At 42.6% G+C, this 18,158-nt stretch overlaps 2 protein-coding genes across 5 annotated transcripts; both read right to left on the minus strand.

Moving 5' to 3' along the window:
* Nucleotides 1–435: 435 nt before the first annotated feature.
* Nucleotides 436–9,143, minus strand: si:ch211-232m10.6 (uncharacterized protein LOC572203 homolog). 2 transcript variants are annotated; one of them, XM_029663548.2, is made up of 7 exons: nt 8,261–9,143; nt 4,521–5,636; nt 3,752–3,946; nt 2,712–2,759; nt 2,372–2,530; nt 2,087–2,198; nt 436–1,154 (listed from the first exon to the last, which is right to left on the minus strand). In XM_029663548.2, exons 2-7 carry the CDS (start codon nt 4,714–4,716, stop codon nt 770–772), a joined length of 1,095 nt encoding a protein of 364 aa, XP_029519408.1. In that variant the 5' UTR covers nt 4,717–5,636; nt 8,261–9,143; the 3' UTR covers nt 436–769. The 2 variants fall into 2 exon arrangements, with proteins under 2 accessions (XP_029519408.1, XP_064876575.1); XM_065020503.1 differs by lacking the exon at nt 8,261–9,143 and having other exon boundaries at nt 4,521–6,685.
* Nucleotides 9,144–9,194: 51 nt separating this feature from the next.
* epn1b (epsin 1b) lies at nt 9,195–17,715 on the minus strand. 3 transcript variants are annotated; one of them, XM_029663546.2, is made up of 11 exons: nt 17,657–17,715; nt 16,898–17,048; nt 16,608–16,693; nt 15,795–15,950; nt 14,214–14,342; nt 13,699–13,819; nt 13,351–13,532; nt 12,229–13,192; nt 11,880–12,032; nt 11,282–11,410; nt 9,195–10,979 (listed from the first exon to the last, which is right to left on the minus strand). In XM_029663546.2, exons 3-10 carry the CDS (start codon nt 16,674–16,676, stop codon nt 11,286–11,288), a joined length of 1,899 nt encoding a protein of 632 aa, XP_029519406.1. In that variant the 5' UTR covers nt 16,677–16,693; nt 16,898–17,048; nt 17,657–17,715; the 3' UTR covers nt 9,195–10,979; nt 11,282–11,285. The 3 variants fall into 3 exon arrangements, with proteins under 3 accessions (XP_029519406.1, XP_029519403.1, XP_029519407.1); XM_029663547.2 differs by lacking the exon at nt 9,195–10,979 and adding an exon at nt 11,693–11,714 and having other exon boundaries at nt 11,335–11,410; XM_029663543.2 differs by having other exon boundaries at nt 9,195–11,410.
* Between the last annotated feature and the right edge of the window lie 443 nt (nt 17,716–18,158).

Raw genomic sequence — 18,158 nt, forward strand, 5'->3', positions numbered from 1 at the left:
GTGCTCAATTTTATACACCTGTCAGCAACAGGTGGGACTGAAATAGCCAAATCCACTAATTGAAGGGGGTGTCATTTTGTGTATATATATATGAATATCCCTACAGACTTAGAGATGACTGTCACACACATCAATCCATCCTTCCCTAGCCCCTCTCTCTCTGCCCTTGTTCCTGACTGGGGAGATTATTGACATAATCTTCTGTCAAGCATCTGTTAACTTCCGAAGCTCCCTGTATTTTCATGTCATCTTTGCATCACTGTCTGTTTAACTACAAGATCACTTCATCTCTTTCTGGACATCAACCGGTGATATTGAGAGAGTTGTCCCAACCGACAATGCCCGGGATTCATCCAGTTTAATTAGAACTGGCATGACAAGAGACTCAGAGAAAATCCCAATACTAAGTAATTGACATGAAACAGTTTCACTTTAACCACTTTTATTCACAATGTCACCACAGTTACTATCAATATCAGGATAGTAATAACAGGGTTACCATCAATACAATAAAAATAATATATAATATATATGTTAAATGTGGCCAATGCCAGGCATTTCTTAGCGATTGTCTCTATTGATCTCTTCCCAGACAATACATGTCAATCTGAGTGTGGTTGTAGAGCTTTATCTACTCATATTTAATTTATGGGTTGAGGTACTGAAATCAAGCACAGTCCATTTCACAGTTCAATTTCAAAACAGTAAAAAATAAAAGACAAAAATAAGTTCCAGGTGGCTAGAACCTCTTTTTAACCTCTCCCTTCCCTCAGCACCTCCCACAGTCCTCTCCCTCCATCTCCTCCCTCTCTTCCCTATCCAGGGCATCCTCAATCTCATCCATCTCTCTCTCGCAGTCCTCACACCCCTTTGTCCCACAGCCACCAGCCATCATCACCAGCCCTCTGTGATCTGGAACCCCCGGACCGGGGTCGATCATCGCCCCCTGCTTGCAGTGCTGGAGCAGGCTGCTGACTGAGCAGGCGCCCCCGGCCACCTGCAACACCTCGTCGTACGAGGGGGCCTGGATGGCCGCCCGGGCCTCCTCCAGACGAACGCGGGTGCGGTGCTTCATCTCTATCAGCGTCTTGGTGTAGGAGTTGAGGGTGAAGACGGCCGCCGCCATGCAGCAGCTGAAGGAGATCCAGGCTAGACTGAGGGTAAGAGAGAGAAAGGATGGTAGGGCCGTAGTGGTCATTGGTTATGAATAGGCTGTAAATATGGCCTAGAAGTTTAAAATATGCTGATATCGGGTCCAGAATTAATGGATCCCTTGATAAAGATAAGCAAAAAACACAGTATAAAATAAACAATACAAATACTGTGCTATATTGTATGCTCACTTTTTTTTGTATTATTATATTGTTTTATACTAATACAGTTGCTCAGAATTGTGTTAGTTTGTCTAAGAAGTAAAAAAATATATAAAAAAATATTGGATCCCAATAATTTATTATTGGATAATCCAATTATTGGATTATTGTTTTCAATACTCCAGTACCCTCCCCTTGCGTGGATAAGGTCTTTTTAATCAAATGTTTTATGAAATTGGAGAACACATTGGGAGGGATCTTAAACCATTCCTCCATACAGATATATTTCCAGATCCTTGATATCCTTGATATCCTTGATATCCTTATTCTGCTTCCCTCTTCAATTCAAACCACAGGTTTTCAATGGGGTTCAAATCCTGAGACAGATGGCCATTGCAAAATATAGATTTTGTGGTCAATGAACCATTTCTTTGTGGATTTGTACCCCTATCTTTTTGAGATTTGTACTAGTTGATAAACACAATCGCTTTCTCTGAGAAATTGTAATAGTATAAAAATAATACAATTATAAAAATAAAATAGCAAATAGTTCTTTGCTCATCTTTATGAAGGTATCCAATAATTCCGGACTCCACGGTTTTCAATTGGACTGTGGTTAGAAAATACTTAAGCTAATGGTTGGAGACAGTGCCTAGGTAAACAAACCAATCATGGATTGTAGAATCTCCATGTCCAAAGACTGCTTTCAGGGTAAGGGAACAAAATAAGCAATTTTGTAAATTTGGGTGAACTATGTCGAAGGGAATACTTACACAAATGACCAGCCGTAGTCCCAGGTCTGTGGTCTCCAATCTTTTGGCCCAATGCTCACAGTCATCTGGAACACTGTGGTGTACATCATATGAGCCACCATCCCCATCAGACCTGAGAGAGCGAGAAAGGAAGAGTGATTGATTTTCTGACAATCTCTTCATTTATTTGACCAACATCCAATAATCAATGCTTTACCTTGTGAATATTTCTACAGAATGCTCAAAAGACTTGGTATAGATCATTGTGGTGATAAGAGACATGGCCGCTCGTCGTGGCCGTCTCACCTGAAAGGACAGTGCATATTGCGGCAAAGGCGTTGATCTTGAGAGCGTACATCTCCTTATGGGCACAGAGACACAGCACCTCCACCCACATGAGGAGAAAGCCCATGGCCAACAGGCCTATGTACGCAAACTCTGATACTACTGACAGCCACAGCACCCCTGTGAGTGAGTGAGAAATAGATTGAGGAAGAGAGCGATAGAAAGAGAGAGAGGGAAAATGAAGATTGGAGAGAGGTAGAGCAAGAAAAAGTTGGCATACAGTGATTATTTGACTTGACGACCTGCAATTTAAATGGCGACGTATTAGCTTCACCTATATCTACTTTCAATGAGCACAAACCTTGTGTCTCTCCTGGAGTTAATTCAATGAAGCTCCGGCATTTCTCCTCTGTAAGACAAATACAATATGATTAGCAACAAATACAACTTAAGTCAGTATATTCACTTGTACTGTATCTTTTAGGGCCTTGTCAAGGAAATGGGACATACTGATTTAATTTAGATCCCATGAGTGTCTGTTGTGAGATCTTAAAATAGTGCTCCAATTGGCATGGGTAATCAGAGGGGGACACTTACTGGAGTAGAATAATCCACCAGATGTTCTCTATCTAGGGTCAAGACAAAAGGTCTAACTCTCCCCTCTCTACAGTGATTTTGCAAATTAGTCCTAAGGCGACATGCAAAGACATTACTTTGAGTTTTCCTTCACTGACTCGAGCTTACATTGCCAACATTAAAGATGATTCAATTATTAACAGAGCACCCGCTTGTGATAATTTACTTCTAAATAGCCTTGGTTGATTAGGGACTATCCCAGATCAGTGAATGCGTATGGTGTTAAAGCAACCAGTCATGCAGAGATAGATTGACAGTGGAACAGCAAAACAGCCACATTCAAATATACAATGGTAATTGCTGATAGATATATCAACATTATAGTGCATTCTAGTAACTAGTGTCCAGTCATTATTGGGGTTCCACAAGTCAACGTCCTAGGTCCGACTCTATTGTAAGACTTTACTCAATCAAGGTTCTGTAGATCAACAGCCTAAAACAAGAGCCGTATCCTGTTTTATTCACTTTTCCAATGAAGTTCTCCGTGTCAAGCAATTACTGGCTAAGGCTAGAGATTCATTTACATTTTAGTCATTTAGGAGATGCTCTTATCCAGTGACTTACTTAGTGCATTCATTCGTTATAGCTAGGTGAGACAACCACATATCACAGTCATAGCAAGTACATTCATTGAGAAGATTGGATCTTACAGTGCAAGAACCAGGCATCATTAGGCTCTTGGGATGAAGGCTACTTAATAACCCCCCTTTCTATAAAAGGTAAAGCATACTTAAACAATGGCCTGGATAAAGACCCAATGCTCACCCTCGTTGTGTGCCTCGCAGGACAACCAGAAACCTGTGTGGAAGTAGCGCAGCATGTACTTATCCTCGCCTGTCTCCCAGATGTAGTGCACTGCGTTGGCGAGGGCCTTTTTCTCAAGCCTCGCCTGCTCTTCCTTTTCCAGGGGCGACAAGGTGATGTTGTTTGACGGCTTCTTAGGGTCCAGAGTGGGAGTCTCTGAGGAAAAGAGAGGTTAAGAGGGTCATTGGGACAGGAACGGTTAGACAGTTTTAGGCGAAATATATGCATCTAGTTTACACACCGTACTACTGTAATTTCTCTACAATAAACTCCAGAAACACACACCTTCCAAACAATTTTCTCAAAGGCATTTCAAGACCATAATTCAATATTCTTCAGGGACAGAGATAAAAAAGTGCCCATGAGTCCATAAACCACCCCCTGGTGTCAACGGAATGAAGGGGCAACAATCTACAGCAAAATCCGTATGAAATCTGTTTTTTACATAATCTACCTTATGTAGAAAATTGCATATTCCATGGCAATAGGCTTAGACAACAATGTAATCCAGATAGTCAACAAAGTTTGAGAATACATACATTGGGCTTTGTCAACAAACCTTTGTGTGCCTTCTCTGAAAAGCAACAAATTTCAGTGTCATGATTCATGTTCAGGGGTTGGTTCAACATGGGTGAGTCCACAAGTACAAAGCAAGGGAAACAAATCATTATTTAGGTACCGGGCTCCACATTCATTCTTGCACAGGTGAATAGGTGAATTATTTCCCTACCTGTGGTGTAGGGCTGGCTGTTGTTCTGTCCGCAGTTCTTCAACTTGACCGGGGAGAGGCAGAGGGGCTTGGCAACCTTGTGGGTCCCCTCGCACCAGTACGAGGTGCAGAAGGCCAGGATGGACAATGCCAGGGCCAGTGACGTCAGGGACAGGGAGAGCAGGGAGCGGTTGCATCGTGACATGTTCTCCAGCATGGTGGCTTATGGGGGTGGGACAGGGGCCACTGCTAAGAGAAAAAGTGGCCCTCCGATGGAGAGACAGAGGTCGGGGGAGAGACGGGGTGTCTCAAGAGGAGCTTGAGACGAATGATGGTGAAACAGGGTGATGGGGGCTGGTTAGAGGACGGGTACAGGGATGACAGATGAGAGATCAGCTAGAGTGAGGGCAGTGATGACGATGAGGAGGGAACCGGTGGGAGGACTCAATGACAAGGCCGAATGAGGGAAATGGAATGAAGCGATATAGAGTAGAGAAAGGGGGATTGACAAAGGGATGGTATGGCAGAGTGGGATTAGGAAACTGTGAGAAAATTATGGGATGGAAGAAGTAGAAGAAGAGGGCAATAGAGGGGAGGATTTATTCACCGAGCCAGACGGACTGGATGAGGGCTAGCTAGCCTCTGTCACCTTCAATTAGTCCTTTCGATATTCCTCCACACTTTACACGCTGATCCAGCTGTGGTCCCGCAATAACAACTTGTGATGAATAATTTACAAATGAAAGCAGTCATTGAACTGAGGCAACCAGGCAGAGAGCTTTTGATTTGGGAAGAAAAATATATATAATTCACTTCTTACATTTTACGTCCATATGCTACATCCCATATTTCCAGTATATGACGTGGATTTATTATGTGTTCGTTGGTATACAGTTGGGTCCTGGAAGATAAACACTTACATTTTACAGAACCACTAATTATTTATTATATCCTGTCTCCTTTTTCTCGGGAAACATTCTGTTCTTCCCGTGCATCTCGGCTTTCTCAGGAAGATTGTGATTTGATATAATGATTCGTCTACCTCTCTGTAGACTCGTAATCCTCATTAATCTGTGTTAATCTCCCTGTACAAAATCAATCTGTTTAATCCCACACTCGTAACGTCTGTCCAACCACCTATAGAGCAAGACAAATAATTTGGATTAGTATCGGGAGGAGTAATTAAGGGGACACAATCTACAGAAAGCACTGGTCTTGATGTAATCTCCTTTATGTAGAAACATTTCATATCACATGGCAATAGGCTTAGACAACAATGTAATCCATATAGTCAGCTAAATTTGAAATTACATATTGTATATACATTGGACTATGTGGATTACGTAAACAGACCATCATCATCATTTCATAGTCACAACAATTTTTTGCATCACAATCCACACAATCGTCATCCTATCATCGTCATAATTGTCATCATATCCTGTCAGCACAATCTTTATCATTGTCACAATCTTCATAATCACAATCTTCTGCATCATCACACTCATCATCCTATGCGGATGGTTTAGTGTACTGGTCTGGGTTGCGTTCGGTATGATTTACGTTCTGGAACGAGCAATTGAACAGAAAAGGCTACTGAACGACCAGTTGAAAAACAAGGAGGGGTTGGGAGATGGTGAATGCAGTCAGCATGGCCACTGCCATTTAAACACGTCACACATTGCTTCAAACCACACCCACCAAAAATAACTCAAACTTTGTTCAATAACGTTTTGGGGAAGAGTGTTGTTCCGAACAAACCGTTCAGCAACGTAGCAAACGTTCAAGCGAACTAAACGCACCTCTGAGGTCTGTCTTGACTCCATGAATGATTATTGGATATTTTAGCGCAGTGATCATCAACTAGACTCAGCCGCGGGCCGATTTGTTCTTGAGCGGATGGTCAGGGGGCCGGAACACAATTACAAATAATTTGTAGACTGCAAATTGACCGCAAAAAGCCCAAACAGATACAGTGCAATCATTTCAACCTTGCTTACCATCACATTTTTCTCAATTTTTTTATTTTTTATTTCACCTTTATTTAACCAGGTAGGCTAGTTGAGAACAGGTTCTCATTTGCAACTGCGACCTGGCCAAGATAAAGCATAGCAGAGTGATCAGACAACACAGAGTTACACATGGAGTAAACAATTAACAAGTCAATAACACAGTAGAGAAAAAAAAGGGGGTCTATATACAATGTGTGCAAAAGGCATGAGGAGGTAGGCGAATAATTACAATATTGCAGATTAACACTGGAGTGATAAATGATCAGATGATCATGTACAGGTAGAGATATTTGTGTGCAAAAGAGCAGAAAAGTAAATAAATAAAAACTGTGGGGATGAGGTAGGTGAAAATGGGTGGGCTATTTACCAATAGATTATGTACAGCTGCAGCGATCGGTTAGCTGCTCAGATAGCTGATGTTTGAAGTTGGTGAGGGAGATAAAAGTCTCCAACTTCAGCGATTTTTGCAATTCGTTCCAGTCACAGGCAGCAGAGTACTGGAACGAAAGGCGGCCGAATGAGGTGTTGGCTTTGGGGATGCTCAATGAGATACACCTGCTGGAGCGCGTGCTACGGATGGGTGTTGCCATCGTGACCAGTGAGCTGAGATAAGGCCTTTTATTATGCGTGGGAATACTTGTGAACAGATTTCTTATTTAAAAATCACTTGGATCTTATTTCCTGGTGTTTTTACTGTATTTAATGTTCTATAATGAAACAAAAAAACTAATGTTATTAGATTTTTTTGCTTAGAAAACTTGGGGGACAAATTCCGTCCGCGAACCTTGCTTTAGGGAATAATCATTGAAATATTAATCCATCTGTGTTGATATGGTCTTTATGTAAAATAGCAATCTGACAAAGATAGCAGAATCACAGATGTTTGTGTATTTCTATTTAATCTGGCGACATCTGCATCAATTACCACTATACACTCTTTGAAAAAAGGTGCCATCTAGAACCTAAAAATGGTTATTCGGCTGTACCCATAGGAGAACCCATTTTGGTTCCAGGTAGAACCCTGGACTCTGAATAAGAGCATATGTTACATGTAAAAATGTAATAAAAAGACCACAGCCAAATAACCTTTTGGAACCCTTTTTTCGAAGAGAGTAAAGCTGTGTTGTTGCCAGATTGGGTTGTCAATTGCGGCACAAAATAATGACAGAGATTATTCCTCATTACAGTAAAAACAGGAGTTAATCAGACTCGGGTATTTAATTTATCCCATCACGACACCAAAATATTTCAACAATTAGAATAACCTTCAAACATTGTAAATTTCTCCCAAAGGTATTAAATTACAAGCTCTTAATTTTCCAAATCTGTAAGCGTTTCAACAAAACGTTTGTTGCAAACTGTCAATCAATATCTCCTTCCTAAGAGTCTCATCCATATTAACTCCAGATACTCCGGCAAAAAAAATGTTTTTATACTTGACTCGAAACCGGAAAATATTTGCAGCAGTCTAGGAACCGCATCAATTTAATGCGTAAACCAAAGGAAATCTCCTATCCCCATTATCCAGCAATATGATTAAATATGACACAGCCACACAATCACACACGCAGTTTCATGTCCTGTAATAGTTGTGCCTAAATTTGAGTTCAAATGGCCATACCGGTTGTAATTTCTCTGTGCTGCATATCGCCGGGCTTTCCATTGAGTCCTTGTCCCCCCATACGGTTGTACAATACATGCATGAAAGTTACCGAACGGATGTTTGTGAATGAAGAAAAAAAAACATACCATATAAGGCCTTCAGAGACATCGACACTCTGTCCTCTACCAGATTAACTTTCTTCACCTTTTCTTACTCTCTCTCCCTCTCTTCCTCACGCTTCTGCCTTTCTTGGGTGAGTTTCTATCACAAACCCACCCAGATTTCACTTAATCCTCACAAACCCATCTGTTACTATCTCTCCCTTTGCTCCCTATATCTATCTATCATCCATCGTCACATTCTCTCGCTCTCTCTCCCACAATTTCTTACGCTCCACTTTAAGCAAATCCATGATTCTACTTTGTAGTTCACTACATAATGATTAAGGGTCATGTGTTGTTCTATACTGTTTATCTGTTCGCCTCCGGGGAATCCCCATCTTGACCCGGATGACGAGTCACCGCCCTGCTTTCCAAAGGTCATGCCATACTCTGAATGAGGAGTGGAATTAGAGAATGTACAGTATGTGCGCCGCTCACCCCCTCGCTTTCATCCCGTCATTTGGAGTGTTCAAGTTATGTAGTACACTCAACACTGATCCACCCAATCTCCCTTCGACCCAGCAATCTCTACTCCGTTGAGATCACTCCCCTTCAAACAGCTGTTCCTCAAATTATGTCCACAAATCACTTTGAATCATCACTATTTTGGCGAGGAGCTGAAAGAGTGACGTGAGCGACTGAATTAAAAATAATTGAAATTGGGCATTGGAATTGTGGCGCACATGCGTGTAGGTGTAAACTAAAAAGGGAGATATAACGCTGTACTGGAGTGCCTGTAGTGACAGATGTTTCACCAGCCCTCATGTGGCCATTTGTAATAGGTACCATCACTGATGTTGAGACAAATGTGGATTGAGCATAGGCCATACACCTCAATCAAGAGATAAAAGGCATTGGTGGAGACACCTTAAAGCAAGAAATGCCAACAAAAAAAAGAGAGAATTTGCCCATACCATAGTCAGATCTGAGATCTCAAGTATTGAATAACTTTATTTCTCAAATGTGTACTGTCACAGTTTCCACCACAGCCTTGACATAAATAAAAAAGTATATCATAGGAATTAAATGATAATAGTAGCCACGATAAAATGTATTATCGTAACAACACTAATCCTTTTGCACTACGATTCAGATTAATTCATTTTCATTTCACATTTTGTGTACTGTGTTGTTGTATTTCAACTGTTTTGTTTGAGGCCAAAGAGGAAACGCAAAACACAGAATGACAAGCATCCCGTAGGATTCATAGGCCTTACGATGAAAACTCACTGAATAGATAAACATAACAATACCGTGTGCATGGGATGTTGTCTTGTCATACAAATATTTGACAAAAAGACTTTCAACTGACTGAGATACAGTTTTCAACAACATACGCAAGGACAGGAAAAAAAAGATGACAAATTCAGCTTTCATTTGTACACAATCTGTTTGTTCCCAAACACAAGTAAATAAGTAGACTTAAGTGTATAAAATGACAAAAGCGAAATAAAGCCACTATTGGTTATTGGCTGATTATGATTATGGGTTCTATCCAATTGGATATGACCTTTTCCAACTAAAGTCAATGGTCAACTAAAGAAACCCACAGGACAATGACCACTTTGATGCTTGCTGTCAATAATGTGAGATGATTGAATTTGAATATGGCTCTAGTTTGTTTTGAAAGTATCTGTCGGAGGCCAAGTGTTCAAGAAACAAACAAATAATTGAATTAATAAATACAGTAAATAGGCTAATAAGTAAATTAATAAATAGATACAATTGTACTTTTAAAAAAAAATCACAAATAAGTTACTTTTGCTCAAGGATCTCACCTCTACACAAAACTCTCTCTCTCTCACACACACACACACACACACACACCTCCTGATAGCAGCTCTACTGACATCCTGTTCTTTCTGTGTACATGTTCCATTGTAGACTACTGTAATGATTCATCGGGTCTTCTTAACCCTCCATCCACCTATCTCAGAGCCTTATGAGTCAAGCATAGAGAAGGTGAGCATTGATAATAACCAGTCTAATTGAAAAATCACAGCACAAGAACAAAATCACAGAAGGACTAAATGGAACTAACTCCTACGGCCCCATCTCAGCTTCTCACTCTTGAAAGAACCGAAATGAACATCGAATCAACCAAAATTGAATGTTTTTCTTGGAAAAACTATTTTGAGATACTTATATTTTGTCTTGTTTAATTTCTTACATATTATTGCATACACTTACATTGGACATGTACATTATATTAACCATTGCAGATATTGGGGTTGAGGAAGGTGAGCTGGACAGGTTGTAGCTTTTCAAAAAAGTATAGGATTGTTGTTCCGTTGGGGAGGATCTCCCATTCTGGTGTCTAAAATCATGTGTCACTGCAAAGGGACCACCCTCCCATTTGAGGAGTGGAAGCTCCACTGCAGAGCCACTGCAGCGTGTCCTGCCTGAGGAACCCAACCCAGACAATTGGGTTGTACCATCCCAGCTCCAAAACAGGGGCATGCCATCTGAGGTCCCATTTCAGGCATTGCCAGGCCAGGATGAGGCATTCCCAGGGAATGGGATGATAGCTGGGTTAAAGGAGGCCCCAGCAAGGGGTTGTGGGACCCAAAGGCGGGTAACACCGTAGGACATATGTGGGTGGAACCAAAAAGGCTGGAGTTTGGGGAGATTGTAGTACGAGACACTCCAGCAATAGATGTGACTCTGCCCATAGGGCCAGCCATGCCTGGGCCTTGTAAAACGCCTAGGAAATTAGGAAAAGCAAAAGAAAATGGGGCAAGGGAGGGAGGACAGATATACAGTACAGAGCATTCCAAGAGAGAGTATAGAACAGAGAGAGGAGTGAAAAGGTTACATCTCTAAAATCTATGCATGGCTACTACCGATACTGACCCACACAACAGTTATGCACTATAGGGGGGAGGAAGGCCTAGTGAAAACACTGAATCACAAACACTGCTTTAAATGAACAGAAATATACTTCTCATATTCACCCTCTGGTTCTCTCTGTCTATCTCTCTCAGTCTCTCGTTTACCCGTCCTTACTTTGTTACTTGGTGCAGGGGGGTGTTTGGGTTTGGGGGGAAAGGACTGAGCCCACGTCCACGAGCGAAGCGCCGGCACCATGGAAGGAAGCTGGCGATTTGTTGTCTTCGTCCTCTGTGGCTCCATTGTCTGTAGAGAGAGAGAGAGGAAAATTAGGCCTCTGCGAAATATTACAATATTATCACGATATTACAATATTAGTGTGTATCATGAAAGATGTATGACGACAAGGGTGTGTCAAGTATAGTGTCGGAGGCACAGGCATAGAGGGAAGACAGACGGGGCGCTAACACACAAACACATTACTGGGATCTGTTAGAGTACACAGGCGCTCTTCAGCTCAGCTTGACTGAAAAATGGAATACGGTGCTCAACAAAGAGACATAGGAATACATTTTAAAAACATCTTACCCCAGGGCACTTCAATTGCCGACTATCCCAGAAAAAGAAAAAGGGGCACTCAGATGTCTGCATGCAAGGGTGTTTAAGGTTTATTGCCAGGACAAACAGATAGGCTTACACTGTGGCCTGTCAGACGCCTTCCTCAGAGCTTGGAGGCAACAGCCTTGAGAAAGCATACGATACTACAGTACATTACCTGTTCCATTACTTGGAGCTCCCCATGGGTCAGAGTTTATAGCGTCTGTGGTGGTGGAAGCCCCTCCATCTCCCCAGGGGTCGTCTGTGGATGCTGTGTCGGTGGGAGCTGCAGGTGCACCCCAAGGGTCACTGGCGATGGGCGGAGACGATGCTGGTGTAAAGGGGGTGGGGTTAAACGGATTTAAAGGGGAACTCCAATGAAAAATTGTTATATGGAAATTGTGCTCTACATCTTAAAATGATCGTATACACATTTTATATCATGTATTTAACCTAAGGATTGAGACAAAAATCTGAATTAAGAGCTCATGTGATGGTGTCACAAGATTATAACCATCACTGCTTACCTGTTGGTCCCCATGCGTCACCATCAGCCTTCGAGCCATCGCCAAATGGATCTGTGGGGGGAGAGGCAGCTGTGGTCCCCTCGTCTCCCCAGGGATCAGCCTTCTTTTCGGACAGTGGATTAGATGGAGCACCCCACGTGTCTGAAGCATCGGTTTTTGGACTGGATGGTGCACTAAAAGGATCAGCACCCTTCGTTGGGACATTCAATGGGCCCCCAAAAGGATCTGAACCGTCTTTTGGTGTATAGGATGGTGCTGAAAATGGATCATCTTTTGGTGCCCCAAACGGATCAGCTTCAACTTTAGATGGTGCATTGGACGGTGATGAAAATGGATCGGAACCATCTTTTGGAGCCGCAAAAGGATCTGAACCATCTCTTGGTGCCCCAAACGGATCAGAACCACCTTTTGGTGTATTGGATGGTGCTGAAAATGGATCATCTTTTGGTGCCCCAAATGGATCAGCTTCAACTTTAGATGGTGCATTGGATGGTGCCGAAAATGGATCGGAACCATCTTTTGGAGCCGCAAAAGGAACTGAACCATCTATTGGGGCACTGGCTGGCGCCGCAAAAGGATCTGAACCATCTATTGGGGCACTGGCTGGTGCCGCAAAAGGATCTGAACCATCTATTGGGGCATTGGCTGGCGCCGCAAAAGGATCTGAACCATCTATTGGGGCACTGGCTGGCGCCGCAAAAGGATCTGAACCATCTATTGGGGCACTGGCTGGCGCCGCAAAAGGATCTGCTTCTTCTGTTGTAGCATTAGATGGTGCACCCCATGCATCCTCGGATGGAGCTTTGGGCGCACCCCCCCAAGGATCAGGAGTGGGTGCTTTGGCTGCTGCGCCCCATGCATCGTCCTCTGATGGTTCATCTGCCCCACCAAAGCCATCAGCAACCTTAGGCTTTCCTGCTTTGGCGGCATCCTCCCATTCAAGCTCTTCCTTGGTCATCTTTGACTGCAATTACATAAGAGACTGGACAATCATGATGCCAAACACACATTTATTTGGTAGATGATCCAATATGTCCGAAGTGTACAATCATTTACCTTTGAAAGGTGCCTTTGAAAGTCCAAATAAAGGGAGAAATCTGACTATTAAGTTGTAATACTTACCCTTCGTTCCTCCTCTTTTTTCTGGGCCTCTCGTCTCAGTTTTTCTTGCTTCTTGGCCTCAAAGCTGGCGGCAAGATCAGCCACAGACGGGATGTTGGCTAGGGAGGGGAGCCCGGTGGCTCCTGGGACATACACTGGCTTGTAGTTGGGGTCCTTGGGGTCCTTGGGGTCGTCCGAGGAGGCTGTAGAAAGAGCACGATAAGATATAGCATAACGAGATACATTATTATGGTAAAGCAGGGTTGGGGTCAATTCAGTTTTGTGTCCTGTAGGGATTTTCCAAGAATGTTTTAAGGGAAATGGTCAATTGAAGTCTCTCAACTTTTGAGTGTGCTCTGTAACGCTCACCAGTGGCGTTCTTTGAGATCTTGTCTCTGGTCTTGAGTGCAAACTCTCGCTCTTCCTTTAGTTTCTCGTCGTCCTCCATAAGAACCAGTACTACCTTGGCCTTCTCCCTCACGTTCACCCCCTGTAAAGGATAGCATGAGGAGACATCATTAGTACTGCTAGGCAGCTCTCTTTCTGAAGACATGGTGATCCCTAAATGTAACTGTGCAGAATTAGTAAGGGGAAGCTCAAATGATCATGTATGCATGGAAAAGCAATGTGTTAGCTTAGATGTTAGTCGAGTCAGATACCTCAAGCCTCACTCAATATTTGGACTGGTCTCCCGGACCAGTTTAAGCCTATTCCTGTTCTACAAAGCACTTTCACTGGAGTTATGCTAATAATAATTATTCATTAGTAAATGAGCTCACAGTGAATTTCTCAGGTGGGGAGGCTTCAAAAAGAGTACATTGGAGATGGAACCTGCATATCAGAGGAGTTGGTGGGACAAACATGCATTTAGCCAGCTTTAGTACCTGATCTTTCCCATCCTTGTCCTGGAAACGGAACTCTGTTAGCGCTTTCACAATGTAGATGTTGTCCTTCATCGTATTCAGAACGCGGTCTGAGCCCGTCTTTAATAGGTTCTCCAGCAGAGTCAATGACTGCAGTTGGGGGATGGGAGAAAAACAAAATGGGGGATCCAGATGAGCGTCCCCTGCTCCTTAAAAACACTCTGCGACTTAATCACTGAATGGGAGCGGTCATCAACATAAAAATAAATACATAAAAAGTTAAGTTGACACCATAGTGTGGCAAAGATGGGAGGGTATTTAAGCGGATTGTAAATACTGAGAAAGATTACCATACATACTGTATATATTTCCCATGCCAATACACATCCTGTGGAGGACCTTTATTTGTATCTGATTTGTGGCATTAGAAGAAAAAAACAAAGAAGAAAGTGTCAAATAATATAAAGACCATCTTTTCACAGAAAGATTAAATATATGGGCTACAGTTTTACAAAGCACTTGAAAAACCACCAACCAACCTGAATAACCAAAAATAAAAAGGAAGGAAAGGAAGACCCAGAGTTCTCTGCTGCAGAAGATAAATTCATTGGAGTTAACTGCACCTCAGATTGCAGCCCAAATAAATGCTTCACAGAGTTCAAGTAACAGACCCATCTCAACATCAACTGTTCAGAGGAGACTGCATGAATCAGGCCTTCATGGTCGAATTGCTGAAAAGAAACCACTACTAAAGGACACCAATAGGAACCAAAGAGACTTGCTTGGGCCAAGAAACACCAGTAATGGACATTAGACCGGTGGAAATCTGTCCTTTGGTCTGATGAGTCCAAATTTGAGATTTTTGGTTCCAACCGCTGTGTCTCTGTGAAACGCTGAGTACAAGAACGGATGATCTCCACTTGTGTGGTTCTCACCGAGAAGCATGGAGGAGGAGGTGTGATGGTGTGGGAGTGCTTTGCTGGTGACACTGTCTGTGATTTATTTAGAATTCAAGGCACACTTAACCAGCATGGCTACCACAGCATTCTTCAGCGATACGCCATCCCATCTGGTTTGTGCTTAGTGGGACTATAATTTGTTATCAGGCCAATGACCCAACACACATCCAGGCTGTGTAAGGGCTATTTGACCAAGAAGGAGAGTGATGGAGTGCTGTGTCATATGACCTGGCCTCCACAATCACCCAACCTCAACCCAGTTGAGATGGTTTGGGATGAGTTGGCCCACAGAGTGAACGAAAAGCAGGCAACAAGTACTCAGCATATGTGGGAACTCCTTCAAGACTGTTGGAAAAGCATTCCAGATGAAGCTGGTAGAGAGAATGCTGAGAGTGTGCAAAGCTGTCATCAAGGCAAAGGGTGGCTACTTTGAAGAATCTCAAATATAAAATACATTTTGAATTGTTAAATACTTTTTTGGTTACTACATGATTCCATATGTGTTATTTCATAGTTCTGATGTCTTCATTATTATTCTACAATTTAGAAAATAGTAAAAATAAGGAAAAACCCTTGAATGAGTAGGTGTGCCCAAACTCTTGACTGGTACTGTACATGCGTAATTATTTATCTTTGCCCTCACCTTGTAGATGTGCCTCCAGTTCTTATCGTCTTTGAGGCGTTTCCACAGCATGGTCATGATCTCATTGCAGGCCACCACATTGTAGGTGAGGTCCGAGATGTCAGCCATCTGCGAGCTAGAGGGACCCCATGGGTCGTTGGAGGTGGCCTCCCTCACCTGACAGACATACAGCAGTGTTAATACAGATTATTGTTCACTTGTGCTACTGTATTTAATTGTAGGGGAAATACTGGTGATAGAGTCACTGGTGTTACAGACAGGGGTAACAGATGGAGAACTGACTCATGCTCTGCTACAGAGGGTGTGTCTTATATTAGAAGGAAGCTGCAAAGGTATTTTGGAATGCTGACAGTGTCAACTGAACAGCATATGTGGCCAATCTTACTCTGCAAGGGCCAGTGTGGATGCAGGCTTTTGCTCCAGCCAAGCAGTACTAGGTTGATTCTACTAAATGATCCAAGACTGTGATCAGTTGAATTAGGTGTGCTACTAATTGGCTGTCACAAAAGAATGAACCCACACCGGCCCTTGCAAGGTAAAATTGACGCACCCTGGGTACAACATCAAGAGGGGAGAAAGAGAGGGATAGTCAAGATGAAGGGAAGCATGTCGTGGCAGAGAGTGCAAGGAAGATGAGACAAATCAGGAGAAAAATCTGAGAACGCAGGACAGAGAGCAAGAAAGGAGAGAACAGGAGGAGTGAGTGATGACAGAAGAGAATGAGAAGTGAGAGTGTAGGGAAAAGGAAAGAGGGGAAAGGAGAGGGGTCAAAGACAAGATGGGGGATGGGGTAAAGTAAATCATCTCCCTTACCTTGACCTCAGCCTCAGAGAAGTTTTGAACAAGGTTCTTCAATTGTCGGCGTAGCATGGAGGACGTCATGACGCCTAATGGGGTGTCTCAAATCACAAGGACCTAGTCAGTATAAAGACTAGTAACAGCATGTACACACACACAGACGCATACTCAACGGAAGCAGACAGAGCTTTCGTCCATATATGAATGAGGCTTCTGTCTCGCCTCACGTAATGGCAGGTATCGACACAGGAGAAGCTGCTTGGCATTTATCCCAAATCATGCTGCTGATAGCTACATCTCCATACCTATTGAAATAAAAACGGATAGTGGGGGGGATGTCAAAGACGTGAGTCTGTCTTGCGATCTGGTCTCACTGGCTCACTGGATGCTCATTCTTTTAGTCTCTCTCTCCACGACGACATCGGGTCCCAGCACATACAGATCTGGAAAAATATTCTAAAAGGGAGCAAAGCAATGACATAGCTAGGCTAGTGAAGAAGCTACTTCACATGCCATTGGGAAACAAATTGTTTGTGTTTTTATAATGTAAATGCCTAACAGAAAATGCCGAAAGCAGCCTAGAAACTAGACCTAGTCATGATTGCGATCAAATCAACACCATTCATGTTTGCAAAAAGCTAAGCTAGCTCTGTGGCTAGCTAGCGAGCATTATTGCAATGCCAATACTATGGCGACAAATCCAGGCTCTGCAGTGTTACCGATTAGCTATGCACCTGAGTAGGCTATTGTCAATTTAGCATGTTATTTGGCAATTTTCGTCTCGTCACGAACGCTAGTTGCGTTATGTACATCCATCTACGAAAGGCATCACGATTCAGCACCTTGGACAGCGACCGGCGTAGCTAAAAACCGTCAGTGCGTCTTCATGGCTGTCGAATGTTGTTTTTAGAGCAAGCTAGCTGTCAACGACAGCCGTCTGATGACAGCTTTGGAAATATAGCTTTGGTCTACTTTTATGGACAACTGACACCTTTAAAATACATACTTCCATTGAGCATACATTTATTTATATGATTATGCGTCTATTTCAAAGGAATACGAACCTTCGAGATGTTTTCAGAGATCTGCAAAAAAAAAACTACAATTTCCGCTTCCGTCTGCAATCCGCACCTGACTAAAAGACCAACCCCCTACTTAATAAGTACGATGATGTTAGGCTACATTGTAGTCAATAAAATTAAACAATGTATTAACAGTGTCTTTATTGAGAGGGAAACAAACGACTCGTTTCTTTGTTTTTTCACAAATTAATGGATTATTATTGGGAGCAGTCTTGCCTGTTTCTCATAAGGTCGGCATTTTTGGGGTCTCAAATGTTTACATAAACCTCTGTTTGCATTGGTTAGAAATACCATCTAGGGGTGCTTACACATCTATGCATATTGGCAGTGGTGTAAAGAACTTAAGTACTCAAGTCGTTTTTGGGGGGTATCTGTACTTTACTTTACAATTTATATTTTTGACTACTTTTACTATGCTACATTCCTTAAGAAAATATTGTACTTTTTACTCCATACATTTTCCTTGACACCAAAAAGTACTCGT

Source organism: Oncorhynchus nerka, linkage group LG7, assembly GCF_034236695.1.
Source record: "Oncorhynchus nerka isolate Pitt River linkage group LG7, Oner_Uvic_2.0, whole genome shotgun sequence".
In the NCBI taxonomy this organism is placed as follows: Eukaryota; Metazoa; Chordata; class Actinopteri; order Salmoniformes; family Salmonidae; genus Oncorhynchus; species Oncorhynchus nerka.

Coding starts and splice junctions, on each gene's coding strand:
- si:ch211-232m10.6 (XM_029663548.2), bottom strand. CDS start 4,716: ATGCTGGAGAACATGTCACGATGCAACCGCTCCCTGCTCTCCCTGTCC. Junction 2,531..2,711: donor AACTCCAGGAGAGACACAAG/GTTTGTGCTCAT, acceptor ACTCACTCACAG/GGGTGCTGTGGCTGTCAGTA. Junction 2,199..2,371: donor AATATGCACTGTCCTTTCAG/GTGAGACGGCCA, acceptor TCGCTCTCTCAG/GTCTGATGGGGATGGTGGCT.
- epn1b (XM_029663546.2), bottom strand. CDS start 16,676: ATGACGTCCTCCATGCTACGCCGACAATTGAAGAACCTTGTTCAAAAC. Junction 13,533..13,698: donor GATCTCAAAGAACGCCACTG/GTGAGCGTTACA, acceptor CTCTTTCTACAG/CCTCCTCGGACGACCCCAAG. Junction 11,411..11,879: donor AGCTCCAAGTAATGGAACAG/GTAATGTACTGT, acceptor CTCTCTCTACAG/ACAATGGAGCCACAGAGGAC.